Below are 18,369 nucleotides of genomic sequence, written 5' to 3' on the forward strand. Positions count from 1 at the left end.
TATTAACCACGATGACTACGGGATGAGACAAAACCCATGGAGTCCCAATATAAACATTGCTAGAAAATAGTGGGGCATGTGTCATACAAAACTTCCCTTTCCGATTGAGAAGCACTCCTCTCTGCTAGTAAATCCACATAGCTATTTGCCTCTCTCCATATATGCTCAACGTGTGCCTCCCAGTCCCTGTTGAGGAGCCACTTGCAATCCAAAATCAAGTTAGAAAATTCCATAGGATATTCTGTATTAGTATTCAACCATTTGTACGCAAGAAGGGAATTAGTTTGAAGACAAACTCGGTGATGACCCTTGGCCCATGCTCGAGCCAATGCCTCTCTAAGACCCCATAGTTCGGCCATAGTATTATTGGTGACTCCCAGAAGTAAGGAGAAACCCCACAACCATTCTCCATTAGTTGAGCGTGCCACGCCCCCCGCACCTGATTTTCCGAGGTTACCTATCAAGCTGCTGTCTGTATTAATAGTGACGTAAGGGAAAGGAGCTGGGCTCCACCTAATGTATTTGATGGACAACGAAGATGACTGCCTCAAAGGAACGCTGCTAAGAAAGAAGAACTCCGTGGCATGAGAAATAGCATTTTGTTTTAAAATATGAGAAGGAATGGAATTTCTTGAAAATATCAAAGAATTTCGACCCAACCAGATATTCCATATGGTAAAAGCGAAAATAATGTTCCATGGGACATAGCATGAAAGGTAATTAAGTTTGGAATTAAGCTTACACAATCATGTAACTCTAGACTGAAAAAGTTCGAAATAAGTAAATACCCAGGGAAGAAAAACCAAATATGATGGGCAAAATGGCAGTCATGCAAAACATGAATTGGTGTTTCAAGCTCATTGCAATGGGGGCATGCTTGGTCACTCAGGGCAGCATGAGGGAAAATGATCGATTTGGTGGGGATACGGTGATGTGCACATTTCCACACAAAAAGTTGAATTTTGGGAGGTATTTTAAGTTTCCAAATCCATGATCAAGTTGTTGATGGCCGCCCTATAACCTCTTTGGAATTAGGTAAAAGATAATGATATGCAGATTTTGTTAGGACATATGTGATTCAATGTTAGGAACATACGTCAATATTTTATGTAATTGGCTAATCGTTTAACAAAACGCACTTTACTTGTAATTGGGTAAATCTAGGATGTGTTTAATTCTTTAAGAAATAAGGTTTCAAGTTTAAGTGTTAAAGCCATGCAAGTCTGTCCAAGAATCAAGTGATGAAGTGCTAGATTTTAAAACTTGATAGCTAGCATCTATCGAAGTTTAAAAGCTACTGAAGCCCGTGGCTCGATAGCTAGCTCGATAGATGGCTATCTATCGAGATTTATGAAGTTCAGTTTTTCAGAGCTGATTTTCATCCAATCCGTGAATGTATGTTTGGGCTTTCTTTTCTCACAACCCTAAACATATATAAGGATTTTTTTAAGGGTCGTAAAAGGTGAGACAAGTTGCACAAGAGCATAATTCCACAAGTGTGAAGAAAAGTGTGATCGGAAACCTAGTTTGCCCTAATTCATCTTTCTCTTGAAGAAGTTGCTGTGTTTGTACACCATAGGGTTTTGTGACCAAGCAACTTCTTAATCTTCATCGCGTGATGAATTGAAGAACTTTGTAGCCAACATCTTTTTCAAGTTGGTGATTAAGTTGCGTACTGAAATTCGCGCAATTGGTTAGTCATGTACTGGGAGCCGTGCATTGAAAGGAGAGATTATCACTACAGAACAAGTCCAATTGAGTATTGGGGTAAGGGTTCAATTGTAGGTTGGTATAAGGTACTGTGATTCCTTTACTTGTAACCGATTATTTTGATAATAGTGGATTTTCTAGAGTGGTGACCTTAAAATCACCCAGTGGGGTTTTTGTCGTGTAGGTTTTCCCCATTCGTAAACAAATCATTGTGTCAATTTATTTTCCGCTGCATACTTAGTTTAATTGGTGATTTGTTTGTGCTACCATGCATCTTGCATGTTAATTTGATTAATTAATAAATTTGGCTAATTAATTAATTAATTCATCACAAGGGGTCAATACCTTCTTGGCCTATCAGATTTTACTGAACAAAGATACTTATTTCCAAAGAGGACTGTACCTCTTTGGAAATAAGTATCTTTGTTCACTGTATATGAATAATTGTAAATTAATAAAATCACCCTAGGTTCAAGAGGTTAATTGAAACTAGTAAACTAAACAATAGTCTCCATACTGCAGATAGGCAATTGTGGTCCCCTAGTCTACACTGGACATAGCTACAAAATTTAATACAAATATTACCTGCTCCTTGTGCTTGGCACCATTGGTGCATGAGTCTGCAGGTCGTTATCACCCCATTACATTATGGGTCATGCTAACAAGTGCTCTTAGGGTATTGGTTAACAATCCAATTAAAGAAAGTTTTTATGGGAAAAGAAAAAAAAAAAAGCAAGGGTAAAATGCAAAACTGATCCTCTAAATTTTTTCAGATTTCATTTCAGTCGCTTAACTTTGCTTTTGTTCATTTTAGTCCTCTAACTTTCAAGTTTATTCAATTAAGGCTTTTCCATCAACTTTTGTTATATGTTGTGGTTAATTTTTCAATTTTATAAATTTTTCTTCAAATTTTTTAAATAAAAAAAATTCAATTAATGATTGAAAAATATTTTCCAGATTTTTTTTTTCAAAATTTTTTAACAAAAGTTAACGAAAATGCCTTAATTGAAAAAAATCTGAAACTTAGAGGATTGAAATAAACGAAAGTAAAGTTAGAGGATTGAAATGAAATATGAAAAAAGTTAGAGGGTCAGTTTTGCATTTTAGCCAAAAAGCAATTATGTTTTGATATCTTTTTTCATTTTCCATAAAAATAATGTTAAAACTTTCCTAAAATAGATTATTTATCAATGCCCTAAGGGCACTCGTTAACATTTTCCTTACATTATAATGGTAGGTGGCAACAGGTGTAGTCTTAAAAAAAAATTGTTTTCCTTAAGTTGATTTTATTTATTTATATTTTTTTGGTATGATAGAATTTAAACTATGTCATCTGCTCTATTATGATTGATTTTTTATTTTTTATTTTTTATTTTAAATGTAGGCAGGTTTGAAATCCAAATCCTTTGTTCAACGACAATTGATTTCCTAAGTTTAATCTTAGTTTATTTACATGGTGCACTATACTAATACACATGCATTTGTGAGGTGTGCCTTTTCATCTTATGTGGCAATTATTTACTAAAAATTAATAATCTTATGTGGCTTGGATTCTAGCTAGTTAGTTCAATCGATAAAGTCTCCTATCCTAAAATAAAGTATTATGGTTTGAATCTTGCTTATACAAAAAAAAAAAAAAAAAACTCATTGGTATCTTAATCTAATAATAAAGGACAATCATAATTAATCTATAAATTGAGATAAATTTCATATATATGAAAAGTATAACAATTAATTTTTTTATTTATAAATTTTATAAATTTTTATTTATATAAGATAGAAATTCTACTTTAGTCTAATTTAAGTGTATATGTGTGTGAAACTCCCTCCTAGAGACTTGAATCCCAGCCTTTATCTCCCACACCCCACAAGTACTTATAACAATCAAAATTATTATTTCACATACAATTGTACAACTTAGTTTCATTCATAAACTTGTGACTTTAAACTGAGGGAGGAAGGAAAGAAAGTTTCATTATTCAATTCCATGGAGATCATAAGAGAGATCCATATGCAACAAAAAATAGTCCGCAGGCTGATACTTTTCCCATTGCCCTTGCAAGGCCACATAACCCCTATGCTTCAGCTAGCAAGCATCCTTTATACGAAAGGCTTTTCTATCACCATCATCCACACACAGTTCAACCCTTCCAATCCTTCTAACTATCCTCGTTTCACATTTCATTCCATTCCTGATGGCCTTTTGGAAAGTGAAGCAAACACTTCAGATGTTATAAGGCTCCTCACATTGATGAATGTCAATTGTATCACACCCTTTCGTGATACAATTGACGTTATATTAGATTTTCTAAATGAAGCTATTATATTCGTTATTTGAAAGTATTTTAAATTTTGTAAGTTTTTTTTAAGGAAACATAATGCATTTTACATTCAATTATTATATAAGGTGAAATATTTGTAAATAATGTAATTTGTGGTTGGAATCTGTTTTTAATGCTCCTCCCAAATAGTTTATCGATTATACATTTTGAATGACCTAAAGAAGAAGCAAATATAAGTAAAATCTATCACTTATATTAGAAAAAAAAAAAAAAAAACAGGACTTAATAACATAGAAAATGTAATTTTATCAAGAATCTACTAACATTATGCTAAGAATGTGATATAATTGTCAACAAAGCAGCTCCTCTTTTTACACAAACCTCTCCTCCCAAAGCATCATTGAAGTGGATTGAAATGGACAGAAGTTGATTGAAGTGGGCTGAAATAGATTGTATGGACCGAAAGGATTGAAATGGACTTGAATGAATCATATAGACTAAAATGTACCAAAGTGGACTGAATGAGATCGAAATGGATTAAAACGCTATGCTGATGTGTGGCTTAACAGGAGTGTAATAGCAACAAATCCATATTTAAGTTTTTAAATATTATATAGATATAGATAATAATAATAAATTCTGTCCTTTTTTTGTTAAATATATATATATATATATATATAAATTTTATTAATGGTAATGCAGAATACATTAGACTGTTAGAGCTTACTTCCTTAGGTAGGAAGTGTGGTGTTTCCTCCATCCAAGTTTTTAAACTATCCACAATTTTATTTATTTTTACACATAACAATATAATAATATTACGGACATAACAAATTTTACAATTTGTTTAAGTGACAGACTTTGATTAGTGTACAAATAATTTCACATAAATTCACAACTAACATTACCTTTATTGTAATCGATCACAACTTGCTATTTCAACCATTGTAGTAAAAAATTTGAAATTTGTTATACCAGACTTATTGTTCTACATATCTAGTTAGATGTGGGCAGCTATGTATACACTCATTGCTTAAAATATTGTAAGTTTTGCTTTGCATCATCCAATACATATGTACCAAAATCGAGAGGTTTGGCTGGTTGAGTTTGAGAGCTTTCAATGTCATTAATGAGGCAACAAGAAAGGGAAGGTTTAAATCCTTTACAGATAAGGTCTCATTAAATTTTAAAAATCAACAACCGAAGCTCTTGTGGCAAAGAGGAGAGTCCAAATCTTCTGTCTCACTTTTCTTGCTCCACCCTATACTCCACCAATAAAAACTTGTCACATGTTCACTTAATTAATTAATTAATTACTACCATTAATTAATAATGGTAGTATTAATAAGTCAATAATGGTAGTATTTAATTAGTTAGGTGAACATGTGGCAAATTTTTATTGGTGGAGCATATAATGGAGTAGGAAAAGTGAGATAGAATATTTGGACTCGAAAGAGGAAAGCAATTGAAGTTGGTATAAAAAAATTTGATGTGTGAAGGGGAGAGGACAACTTCAATGTCATACAACCTTTGTAGAACCCCACCTTATTTACTCACTTGTCTATTGAGCATATTATTCTTTAAGACAATATCTTTTTTGGATTCTTTTGATGGTTGGTTTGTATTTTATATCTTTACTAACTTTCTATTAATTTTGTTGCTCACAATCTTGCTAAATGTGCTTTTCTGACAAATTAGGTGGGAGTAATCCCTATCTCTTACATCGCGGAGTTTCACTTTTGCCCATGACCTAGAGATGGTGGTTCTTCTTGTTTTGTGCGCTGTTTTTCTATTGTTTAATGAAATTCTTATTCATAAAAAAGTTTTACTACAATATATTTTTAGGGTATATATTAGTAAACCATTTTAGAAAATTTTTTATTATAGAAAAACAAAAAAGTTACTAACTTTTTTTTATAATTTTTTCAATTTTCCATAAAATATTTTAAAAAATGAATGAATAATATATGCGCTAAGAGCATATATTAACCAAACCTTTCATAAAAAAGTAAAGTGTTTTCTCTTGTTATCACTTCGCTTCATATCAACTGTACCTCTTTGGAAATGAGTATCTTTGTTCACTATATATGAATAACTGTGAATTAATAAAATCACCCTGCGTTCACAAGGTTAATTGAAACTAGTAAACTAAGCAATAGTCCCCATTCTACATATAGGAAATTGTGGTCCCCTAGTCTAAACTGGACACAGCTACAAAATTTAATACAAAAATTAACTGCTCCTTGTGCTTGGCACCATTGGTGCATGCGTCTGTGGTTCGCTTTCACCCCCGTTACATTATAATGGTAGCTGGCAACAGGTGTATTCGAAAAAAAAAAAATTGTTTTCCTTAAGTTGATTTTATTTATTTATATTTTTTGGGTATGATAGAATTTAAATTTATGTCATCAGTTTTATGATGATTGATTGATTTTTTATTTTTTATTTTTATATAGGCAGGTTTGAAACCCAAATATTTTGTTTGACAACAATTGATTTCCTAAGTTTAATCTTAGTTGATTTGCATGATGCACTATACTAATACACTTGCATTTGTGAGGTGTGCCTTTTCATCTTATGTGGCAATTATTTACCAAAAATTAATAATCTTATGTGGCGTGAATTCTAGTTAGTTCATTTGATAAAGTCTTCCTTCCCCAAATAAAGTACTATGGTTTGAATCTTGCTTATACCAAAAAAGAAACTCATTGGTATTTTAATCTAATAATAAAGGACAATCATAATTAATCTAAAAATTAAGATAAATTTCATATATATTAAAATTATAACAATCAGTTTATTTATTTATTTAAAATTTATACAAAATAAAAATTCTACTTTAGCTTAATTTAATTATATATGTATATGAATTTCTCTTCTGGAAATTTGAACTTTGACCCTTGCCCTCCATACTCCACAAACTCTTGTAACAATCAAAATTATTAATTATTTAACCGTACAACTTAGTTTTGTTCATAAACTTGTGACTTTAAATTAAGGGAGGAAGGAAAGCAAGTTTCATTATTCAATTCCATGGAGATCACAAGAGAGATCCATATGCAACAAAAAACAGCCCGCAGGCTGATACTTTTCCCATTGCCCTTGCAAGGCCACATAACCCCTATGCTTCAGCTAGCAAGCATCCTTTATACTAAAGGCTTTTCCATCACCATCATCCACACACAGTTCAACCCTCCCAATCCTTCTAACTATCCTCATTTCACATTTCATTCCATTCCTGATGGCCTTTTGGAAAGTGAAGCAAACACTTCAGATGTTATAAGGCTCCTCACATTGATGAATGTCAATTGTATCACACCCTTTCGTGATTGCTTAGCTAAGTTATTAGCTGATGTCTCCAAGGATCCTGTTGCTTGTTTAATCACAGATGCTATGTGGCACTTCACTCAATCTGTGGCTGAAATCCTCAAGATCCCAAGAATTGTGTTAAGGACATCCAGTGTCTGCTCATTTCTTGCTTTTGTTGCCTTACCACATCTGCTTGAAAAGAACCTCTCCATTCAAGGTGCATTTCTCTGTTGTGTGTGTCTAATTCTATTTTCAATTTACCTACCACTTAAAAAGTTAGAAAATTCATGTATTTAATTACATTTATCAATCGAAATTTAGACCCCATTAATGTGACAGTTTATGAGTTGTCAAATTGTGTTAACTAGCTATTAGTGCGTGTGTTCTACCGTTCTATTCTATCACCTTCATCAATTTTGATTTTTGAACAAAGTTAATTTTCACAACTGTATCCAAAAAAAAAAAAAAAAAAAAAATCACTTTTGCTTATCTACACCATTAATATTATTCTTTCATACGCTAATTACAATAAGTTGACATAATATGAAAAATTTTGTCTTTAGGAGTGATGTCAATAATAATATAAAAATAGTATAATTTTACAAATTAATGTGTTACTAATTACAAAGAATAATTTAAATATTTATTTATAATGTTAATGAAGTGGTTCCAACCATATTTATTTTGTAGTAAAAATTGCAATAGTGTTAATATTCTCTATATTTCTTGGATGTTAAGGGGAAAAAAAAAATCTCTGATATACATTGGAACTTTCAGTTTAGTTCTTTATGATCACATTAGAAAACTGGTTTGGGTATTTATCATCACATGGTTTCCCATGTGAATATGGGATGTCTTTACCATCTTTGTTTTCATCAATAGCTCGACATCTTCCCCACATTCTGCTGATAGTTCCTGCTAAACATTGAGCATGAAGTTTGGTTTAGTACAAATGTACATACTGATGGGCACAATGTCCTTTTATGTTAGAATATAGTGTCATATTATATATTAAAAAATTCACACAAAAAATAGATCATGATTTTATGAAAATAGATGCCACTTAAAAAGTTATTACTATAGTTTTGAGTATAGTTATGTTATATTAATTAATCATTTTTTTTCTTTTCTATATGGGACTTCAATTCACATGCATATACCTAATATTATAAGCTTAATGTATTCTTTTTTAATTTTAATTTATATATATATATATATATATATTTTATATTAAATTTTTTGTAGCACAAATTTACACAATAAATTGTATCTACTTAGATTTTTTTATTGTGGATATAAGTTGTCAGGTCAAATCATGTTAATTCTTCGCTTTCTGTCGCTTTCTCTTTCCATCCTTCTTTATTTATATTTAGACACATACTTTTATCTTTCTGCTTACAATAAATGCATGATAAGCATGTATCTTTTTTTATTTATTTATTTATTTTATTTTTAAGTTTTATTTTTATTTTTATTTTTAAGTTTTATTTTTATTTTTATTTTTAAGTTATGACCGATTAATGTGAATAAGAATGAGAGATACAGTCTACCTGCCAACATTAATAAGGCTTCAAACTTTTTTGTATGCATTGATGAGATTATTAGGTACATACCATGAACATTCAAATAAATCTGTAATAAATAATAAGTAGCGATAGTCATTTTTAGTCTTGATTTGAATTCGTATTTCCCAATGACTAACTATTTTTTACTTGAATCTGAATATTTGGACTGAAATGTGTATATAGGAAAAATGGGAGCACCTGTTTGTACATAGAAAAAAAAAACTAATATTATTTTTCACATTGTTATCTCTTGTATAAGAATCATTAATCCATTGAATATTTTAGATTATTGGAAAATTAAACCAATATATGTGAAAATACAGGTGAAGGTTAATGTTTCCTATCATAACGTCGTCCATCTATTTATTTGTTTAATTACTCCAATTGTTTTGTGTACTGTCTTATGAGTAATATTCACTTTTTTCCCCTTTCATCTCTCATAATCTCGATTAGAGGAACCAGTGCAAGAGCTTCCGCCACTGAAAGTGAAAGATCTTCCAATGATTACCACACGCAATTCAGAGGACCTTTATCAACTATTGTCTCTCGCGGTAAAAGAAACCAGGGCCTCCTCTGGATTCATTTGGAACTCATTTGAAGACCTTGAACCATTGGCATTGACCACTTGTACACAGAAGCTTACAATCCCAACCTTTCCAATAGGCCCATTTCACAAGTACTTTCCAGCCTCTTCAAGTAGCTTACTAACACAAGACCAAAGCTCAATTTCATGGTTAAACACTCAAGCACCTAAATCCGTAATCTATGTAAGCTTTGGAAGCATTGCTGCATTAAATGAAGCTCAATTTTTGGAGATAGCTTGGGGCTTAGCCAACAGCAACCAACCCTTTTTGTGGGTGGTTCGACCAGGATTAGTCCGTGGCTCAGAATGGCTCGAACCATTGCCAAATGGGTTCCTAGAAAATTTGAATGGAAGAGGTCATATTGTGAAATGGGCTCCACAAGAAAAAGTGCTGGCCCATCATGCTACTGGAGGATTTTGGACACACAATGGATGGAATTCCACGTTAGAGAGTATATGCGAAGGAGTTCCAATGATTTGTCAACCTTTTTTCGGTGATCAAATGGTGAATGCTAGATATGTGAGCCATGTTTGGAAAGTTGGGGTGCATTTGGAGAATAAGATAGAAAGAATGGAGATAGCCAGAGCAATTAGAAGACTAATGGTGGAGGCAGATGGGAAGGAGAAGGAGATGAGAGAGAGAATTGAGCATTTGAAGGAAAAGGTTGATGATTGTCTAAGCCAAGGGGGTTCTTCGTACCAATCCCTAGAGAACTTAACTAGTTATCTATTATCATTTTAGTCCTTCAATCTTGAATTTTTTATTTTTTATTTTTATCCTCAATGATAAATGCTTGATTGTTTATTTTATTTTACTTAGGTTTCCAATTCAATCCAAGGGATCATTTGAGTTTAGTTTTTGAGATTTTAGCACCTAGCCAAAATTATGTTTAGGGGAAATAATATTACGGACATGATCTTTTAATTGCTAAGAAGGATTTTAACAAATTGATTGTCCCCTTTAATTTTTATTTATAATGAAAATGTTTTTGTACCAGCTGTGTGTGGGATTTTTTTTTTTGAGAAACCGATAAGTCAATATTATTAAGGAAACTCAGATTGGAATACAACCTCCAACTCACTAGGTAGTTCTTCTACCCATATATTAAAATATGTGGATAAAACCGCTCTCCTAGCTAGTGCATGTGCCAACTTATTAAAATTGGCAAAACTCTAGAGATAAACTTTGATTGTGCGCCTCTTCAATTATATTCCCATACAGAGTGTTACACCTTTCCTTAGCTTTTAAGGCCTGAACCACTCTCAGACAATCTCCTTCCACAACCACCTTAAAAATACATAGTTCTTTAGCAAACACAATAACTTGGCATGCAGCTAATGCTTCAGTAGCTTCAACTAAATTGGGCATCAGGATTTTTTGACTTAGAGAAGCTATAACGTGGCCATGACATAACCACATCAAAATTAGCTGTATGGAACGTATCCTGAGGAGGAACCCAGCGAGCTGATATGCTCCCAGTTCTCGGTCTGACATCCTGCTTAGTTGCATCCAAAAATTCAACCACCAAGTCTTTTGCTTGTGCCTCAATCTCATGAAGATTTAGCATGCGTTGGATTAGTGTTTTTGATTTTTTGTTTTCATTTAGTTTATTAATGTATTTGTTTATGTACTGTTAGGATATATGTGATTTAATGTTAGGAATATATGTCAATATAGAATTGGTTAATCATTTGACAAAACACACTTTACTTGTAATTGAGTAGATCTAGGATGTGTTTAATGCTTTAAGGAACAAGGTTTCAAGAATAAGTGTTAAATCCATGCAAGTCTGTCCAAGAAACAAGTGAAGAAGTGTTGGATTTTAAAACTCGACAGCTAGTATCTATAGAGGTTTAAAAAGCTGCTGAAGCCCGATACTTGATAGCTTCTCGATAGATAAGATATCTATCAAGGTTTATAAAAAACAGATTTTCAGCTCTGATTTTCATCCAATCCGTGTGTATATGTTTGGGCTTTCTTTTCTCACACCCCTAAACATATATAAGGATTATTTTAAGGGCCGTTAAAGGTTGTGCGAGTGTGAAGCAAAGTTGTGTTCATGCAAATTGTGACCAGAGACAGAATTAGCCTTAGTTCATCTTTCTCTTGAAGAAGCTGCTGTGTTTGTACACTATAGAGTTTTGTAATCAAGGAGTTTCGTGATCTTCATCGTGTTGATGAATTGAAAAACTTTGTAGCCAACATCTTTCTCAAGTTGGTGAGTAAGCCGTGTACTTGGATCCGTGCATCGAATTGGTTAGTCACGTACTAGGAGCCATGCATTGAAAATGAGAGATTGTTACTACAGAATAAGTCCAATTAGGTATTGGGTAAGGGTTCAATTGTAGGTTGGTATAAGGTACTTGGATTCTTTTACTTATAACCGCTTGTTGTGATAATAGTGAATTCTCGGGAGTGGTAATCTTAAAATCATCTGGTGGGGTTTTTGCCATGTAGGTTTTCCCCATTCGTAAACAAATCACTATGTCAATTTAATTTCTGTTGCATTTAGTTAATTGGTGATTTGTTTGTACTACCACGCATATTACATGCTAATTGAATTAATTAATTAACTTGGCTAATTAATTTGATAATTCATCACAAGGAATCAATACATTCTGGGCCTATCATGTACAGTTTATTAAAGTCTCATTTCTCTACCTCTTTCAGTTAAAAAAAAAAAAAAAAGTCTCATTTCTTCTACTTTTACCTACTTTCACAATTTCACAAAATTAGTAAAGCAATAAAAAAACCAATCTATCTAATTGCACATTTATTTTCCGTGTTGCCAATGGCCTCTTATCTTCAAACCAAATAATTCAAGTGGTTTCCTTCATGTTCATGAGGAAGTTTAAAATCCCCTTATTATAGAAATACTATTATTTGATACACAGAAACCAATTAATCTGCTCCCATGCTCATCAACCTTATATCCTCAACCAAGAGGCCCAAATTACAATAAGAAGACCCACCTTCACTTACACTTTTTCTTACCAACCTAACCATCTCAGTTGTTGATTTCATGAACTCCTCCCTCCTTTCTCCCATCAAATCATTCACCATCTTTTCTACAATGAATCTATCGCACACATCCTTCATGTCCAATCCTAATTTCCAAACCTCACTCACAAACCTACTATTCAATTGTTGATCACCAAAGGAAGGCCAACAAATCATGGGCACTCCAGCTACTATACTTTCCCAGGTTGAATTCCACCCACTATGAGTCAAAAACCCACCTATTGCACGGTGGGCTAGGACCTCCTCTTGTGGGGTCCAACTCACTATGTACCCTCTCTCTTTTGTCCCCTCCACCAGCTCTATTGGAACCTCATTCCTATCATGCTCTCCAACAACCAAGTCGGATCGTAAGACCCACAAGAATCTTTTTTTGCAATTCACCAAACCAAACCAAAACTCAATGTGCTCATCCTTTGTCATAGTACTAATGCTTCCAAAGCTCACATAAATTACAGACTTCAATGGTTGAGCGTCAAGCCATGTCATGCAACTCCTATCCACTTCAAAGAGGCTGTTTGAAGATTGAGATTGGGACAATGATCTTTTGGCTTCAAGTTGAAACTTTAGAAGCGAGTGGAGGGGTCCAATGGTGTAAACTTTAGAACAATGAGTTCGTATGTGGGAGAGTGCAGGTCCTTCTAGGTCTTCAAATGTGTTAAGTATGAGGGCATGTGCTTGAGGGCTTCGTTGAGTCTCGGTTACAAAGATAGGGAGATTGAAGTGGTTAAGGTCTATGCCTCGACAAAAACTTGGGAGGTCTCGGTAACGGAGAAAACTTTCCATGCCTGGCACAGTTGTTATCAAGTGGTCCATGTCCTCATTACCTAGAATTTATTTTAGCACATATACACCCACACATTAGAATGATATCAACTTGAATGATCTTAGAAACACTAAGAATTTTACCATGTAAAGCACTATATAAACTTTACAGATTGATGTGTCACTAATCATAAAAAAGTCATTCAGACATGGACCACTTGATATTATTATTATTATGTTGTTGTTGTACGTTGTTGAAGTGACATCAATTACATTTTTTTTCACATCATTTATAAGAATTTTGTAGTAAAATTGGTTATTGTTTTAGCATTTTGCTTGGGATTTTTTTTTGTTGCTTTTGGTTGCTTATGAACTCATGAAAAATCAATAAATTTAGTGACACAACTTTTCACAAATATTGACATATAGCCTATTGTAATGGGTGCTTAAGAAAAATGTTATCCGTAATGAGTCCATATGAAGTAATATTGCTCCAATCATAATTTTAAACAATTGTGAAAATTTGCATGTCTCCATTGCTCATGGAATATTGACCTAAGAAGAGCTATCAAATTCTTTAAAGAGCTTTCCCAATTTCCCTAAGGAAGTGTCTTAAATTTCAGCTATGTTAAGAAAAAGGAAAATTACTACTTACTAGTAGACACACTCTAGCGTATACATAGTACACATAAATTGCGATTTCTGTGTACATTAGAGTGTGTGTAATAGACACCACTCTAACAAAAATGACTAGTCTTTTAAAAAATAATATACCTTTTATATAAGATTTTTTTTTTTTAATATTCAATAATTGGAGGTGAGGAGATTTGAAAACTAGATGTGTCTCTATTGAATATCAAGAGATTTCAATCAAATTCGTGGCTATAGAATGATCAAATTCGTGGATTACATAAATAGGTGAGATTAACATTGTATACAACATCTTTAGAACTTATCATCATCCTTTTTGTGCATATTCATGTGCAGTCTGCAACAGGTGAATCCCAAACATTTGTCCGTTTGCAACTGGTGGGAAAAAAGAACTGTTACATTAATGTATTAGTTCAGCTAAGCTAAGTTGAGTTTTCATTTTCTCATGAACAATAAAGAATATTAGACTTTTTGATGGTTTTTCTTTTTTTTCCTAAAACTTTTTTCCAGTAGCTAAAAATGTTTTAAAAAACAAAAAAAACCTTGCAAATGGATGCTAAATATGGAAGTTACCTCTAACAGGAAGCTCGCCAGCTTCAATTATATTAGGAAGAGAAAAAAAGGCCCAGAAGCAGCTGGCACTGATGGTACGAAAATAAATGATTGGAATTTGAAGCTCATTGGCAATATCGCTGGTAAAACTGCTAATGAGTCCATCAACTATGATGCAAGTCAAGGAAGGCCTAGTGTTGGAGCCAAGTTGATTTGAAGCCAACATCTCCCTAAGAAGAGGCTTGGTTTTTGAATTTAACGAGTCATACATTTCCATGAACTTGTCAAGAGCTCGTGGGTGGTCAGCTGAAAGGCCATCAGAGACGGTCTTGAATTGGAACCCTGGATAGCAACTAAAACGGGTTTCGATATCGGTGTAGCGGACAAGGCGTTCTTGGATGAAATCAGTGTTGAGGAAGGTGACATGAATGCCGGCAAGGCCAAGAAGCTCAGCTAGCTTGAGCATGGAGTTTACATGTCCCTGCGCCGGAAAGGGAAAGATTAGAACATGGGCAGTAGGACACTGTTCCATGATCAACTTTAGGTTTTTGGATTCACTTAATATTGTCACTCCTTTCTGTGACCCACCTATTGACACTGCTTGTGGTTTGAGTGATTTTTACTTTTTATAATTATCTGAACACATTATTGCACAGAAATACATAGCTACGTACACTAACTTCTTTGTCACAATTTCCAATAGTCGTGCATGTGCGTGGCAGAGTACTGTAGAATTGCTTCCTACCTCCATGTCCATGTCAATGTCATTGCAAAAGTCGTGCAATTTGTTGTGTGGTCTTAATGTTTTACTTTGGGCAAACCTACTAAATGACACATATAATGGTAGGTGCTAACTTATTAGTTGTTGGCACAACGTGTGGCTATGAGAAGAAACACCGTACGTAGAGCCCATGGCAGAGGTGGACAAGACCTACCGACACTGCCAAAGGGATGAAGCCAAAAATTTTCAATTATTTAAGAAGAGATATGGAAGTGGAAAAAAAGCCAAAGATGAAAAGTCGTAATAAAGTGTATTTTCGTAATTGTCATAGTTAAGTTGTGGGCTGATCTGAGAAATTAAAGAAACTAAAGGGTATACATAGGTAGGCTGATTTGAGAAATTGAGCCCAGTAAATTAAGCTTCCCCCGAGCAAAGAAAAAAATAGCCCAATTAACGAAAGTTACCAATTTTTTTAAAAGAATTAGGGGATTCTAGCTAACTAATTTAATTTTTCAAACTATCTAGTTAGTAATCAAGGTTTCAAAACTAATTTGTTTACTAGCATCTCGAGTTTTTGAGACTCGATTTTGGCCTATAAATCGAGTCTCAAAGACTCGATTTTTATTGTCTAATCGCATTTGATGTGGCATTTCTCTGACACGTGCTAACCACCTGGAAATCAAGCCTCTAAGACTCGATTTATAACCAAAACAATTTACAGAAAAAGTTTGAAGTATCATGTACTTCATAGCCAAAATACCCATAAACAAGTTTCAGAAATCCCAAATACAACCATCCTAAACTGAGAGACTTAGATCAGAGGGACAGATCAGAGGGAGAGAGAGCTCACCTCACTGGCACGCGACCTGAGCTCGCGTGACGACCCAGGCTGCGTGCGACTCGGGTCTCGCGCGACCCAGGCCGTCGTGTGACCCAGGCCGCACGCGACCTGGCCGTCGCGCGAGCCCAGGCCGCGCGCAGCCTGGGCTCGCGCGCCGGCCTAGGATTTGGTGATTTTTTTCTCCGATCTCCATCTTCTCCGATGTTCTGGTTTTTTTTTTTTCTCTCCGATCTCGATCTTCTCTCCCTTTTCTGTTTCTAGGTTTTTTTTTTCTTTGGTTGTGCTCTGATGTTCTGGTCTGATTTTATGTAATTTGTAAGGGTTATAAATCGAGTATTAGATACTCGATTTTTATGTAATTGCCACGTAGAAAAATATGCCACGCTGGATGTAATTAGAGCATGAAAATCGAGTGTTTGATGCTCGATTTATAGGCCAAAATCGACCCTCAAAGACTCGAGATGCTAGAAAAAAAAATAGTTTTGAAACCTTAACTATTAACTAGATAGTTAGGAAATTATGGCTAATTTCCCATTTCATCCAAAGAATTAGCCCATTAAGCCATTAAGAAAAATTGGGAACACCAAACATATTCAATTCTAGGCTCATATGATACACGTGGTATTATTTATTGTCATCACGTGACGTAGGGTAGATAAACCCATACCGGAGACACCTTTTTTATTTAGCAAAAAAAAAAAAAAAAAAAATCATTCTACTAAATTCAAAAAAGAAAAACCTAACATTTGCCAACCTTGTCTACTCCCTTCGTCCAATCATGGATTTCGGACTAGCAGAGTAGTAGATAGCAGCGAGACTAGTCTCAGTCGGATCTCCATCAGAGTTGCATCCCTCGTTGCGGTGTGGCCCAATGGTATTTCTCTAACTCCATCTCCATCAGAGTTGCATCTCTTTCTCTCTCTCTCATAATAGTCATATGAGCAGAAAGTCTTTTTTTTCTCCATAACAGAGGATTTTATTAGATAAACAAAACAGAGTTTAAAAAACACTACACAACAGCAGAACATAGTTTATACAAACACAACAACATGCGAAAGATAAATACAAACACCTGATAAGAACCAACAACAGATACATCACAAAAACAAAAGCATTGGAGGAAGATTATTGGCAGCATCGTTTACGGGATGAAACAAAACCCATAAGAGTCCCAGTAGAGACATTTCCACAAAAAGGTGGGGCATATGTCATATAAAATCTCTCTCTCAGGTTGAGAAGCTCCTCGATTTGCTAGCATATTTGCACAGTTGTTGGCCTCCCTCCACACGTGTTCAACGTGAGCCTCCCATTCCTTGTTGAGGAGACACTTGCAATCCAGTACTAAATTAGAAACTCAATAGGATACTCCACATTAGTATTCAATCATTTAGCAGCGAGAAGTGAGTCTGTTTGAAGAAGACAATATGCCTGCACATTTATTGGCTTCCCAATAGATATGCCTAAGTCTAACTTGAGGAAACCTGTTAAGAAATGACTTGCAATCATTTAAAGGATAGAGTCTGATCTCTTTGAACCAAAATTCAAACCAAGTTCCACAACAATTTTTGCATCAAGTTCAACTTCTTGAAATTGCAACCCGTGATTAATAGCCAGTAACAATCCATCCCTTAAAGCATATAATTTAGCTATAACACTAGTAACAACTCTTGTAGATCTAGAAAATCCTTCTAAAACATCTTGTATGTTGATATAAGTGCAACCTACCAAGTAAGTGGAGATGAATTGAGTTAAGCTATCCCATCATATAATTTTTAGCTAAAGATAAAAGTTGATAGTCAAGGACATCTAACACAAGGGAGAGTAAAACTATATATTGGAGACATTCACTATTCAAATTCTCCTTCTTTCAATTGTATAAATGATCAAAATAAATTAATAAAACCGATATTGTCTTTTTAGTCCCATTTTTCTAATTTATTTTCAAGAATAAACTTTACTTAAAGAAGACTAAGCAAAGCGAAAGAAAGAAAAAAAAAACATTTACACACTAACTATATAAGAATTAAGTATATTAATCCATTATCACCAACATCCCAAACAAAAAATATATCATTTTTTTAATAAAAGAATAATGGGTAGAAATGATGATCAAGTTGGCTTCTCTACTTGGGCGTTACTACAATAACATCCTATCCGCTGAGTCTAAACCTACAAGTAGGAGAACAAGTGAGCTATAGTTGTCATCCCAGTCCCTTAAGGGCACTAGTGGGCATTGAGTTGGGAGAGTGAGTTTTATTTTATTTTATTTTATTTTAAGGGCTTCCTATTGTAGGATTCAAACTAGAGCACCATCCTCTGTGTGTGTGTGTGTGTGTGTGTGTGTGTGTGTGTGTGGTGAAAGAACATCCCA

The 18,369-nt window shown here is 34.0% G+C and overlaps 3 protein-coding genes across 3 annotated transcripts in view; 1 reads left to right on the forward strand and 2 right to left on the reverse strand.

Moving 5' to 3' along the window:
- The first annotated feature begins 7,003 nt into the window (after positions 1–7,003).
- LOC115954705 (UDP-glycosyltransferase 76B1-like) lies at positions 7,004–10,264 on the forward strand. The gene is made up of 2 exons (XM_031072633.1): positions 7,004–7,518; positions 9,320–10,264. The coding sequence occupies exons 1-2, from the start codon at positions 7,026–7,028 to the stop codon at positions 10,189–10,191; spliced, it is 1,365 nt and encodes a 454-aa protein (XP_030928493.1). The 5' UTR covers positions 7,004–7,025; the 3' UTR covers positions 10,192–10,264.
- Positions 10,265–12,208: 1,944 nt separating this feature from the next.
- Positions 12,209–15,075, reverse strand: LOC115958001 (7-deoxyloganetic acid glucosyltransferase-like). Its single transcript, XM_031076363.1, has 2 exons — positions 14,458–15,075; positions 12,209–13,295 (listed from the first exon to the last, which is right to left on the reverse strand). The coding sequence occupies exons 1-2, from the start codon at positions 14,966–14,968 to the stop codon at positions 12,352–12,354; spliced, it is 1,455 nt and encodes a 484-aa protein (XP_030932223.1). The 5' UTR covers positions 14,969–15,075; the 3' UTR covers positions 12,209–12,351.
- Positions 15,076–17,489: 2,414 nt separating this feature from the next.
- LOC115954558 (7-deoxyloganetic acid glucosyl transferase-like) overlaps positions 17,490–18,369 on the reverse strand; it is a 43,294-nt gene continuing 42,414 nt past the window's right edge. The window contains exon 2 of the mRNA XM_031072436.1: positions 17,490–17,719. Within this exon, the coding sequence (XP_030928296.1) occupies positions 17,505–17,719 (215 nt within the window). The 3' untranslated portion in view covers positions 17,490–17,504. The remainder of the gene's footprint in view (positions 17,720–18,369) is intronic.

The sequence above is a fragment of the Quercus lobata genome, chromosome 8 (genome assembly GCF_001633185.2).
Source record: "Quercus lobata isolate SW786 chromosome 8, ValleyOak3.0 Primary Assembly, whole genome shotgun sequence".
In the NCBI taxonomy this organism is placed as follows: domain Eukaryota; kingdom Viridiplantae; phylum Streptophyta; class Magnoliopsida; order Fagales; family Fagaceae; genus Quercus; species Quercus lobata.

Excerpts from the sequence above, each read along its gene's own strand:
- LOC115958001 (XM_031076363.1), bottom strand. The coding sequence starts at position 14,968 with ATGGAACAGTGTCCTACTGCCCATGTTCTAATCTTTCCCTTTCCGGCG. Across the intron at positions 13,296-14,457 it reads TGGCGAGCTTCCTGTTAGAG|GTAATGAGGACATGGACCAC; the intron begins GTAACTTCCATA and ends AATAAATTCTAG.
- LOC115954705 (XM_031072633.1), top strand. The coding sequence starts at position 7,026 with ATGGAGATCACAAGAGAGATCCATATGCAACAAAAAACAGCCCGCAGG. Across the intron at positions 7,519-9,319 it reads AAAGAACCTCTCCATTCAAG|AGGAACCAGTGCAAGAGCTT; the intron begins GTGCATTTCTCT and ends AATCTCGATTAG.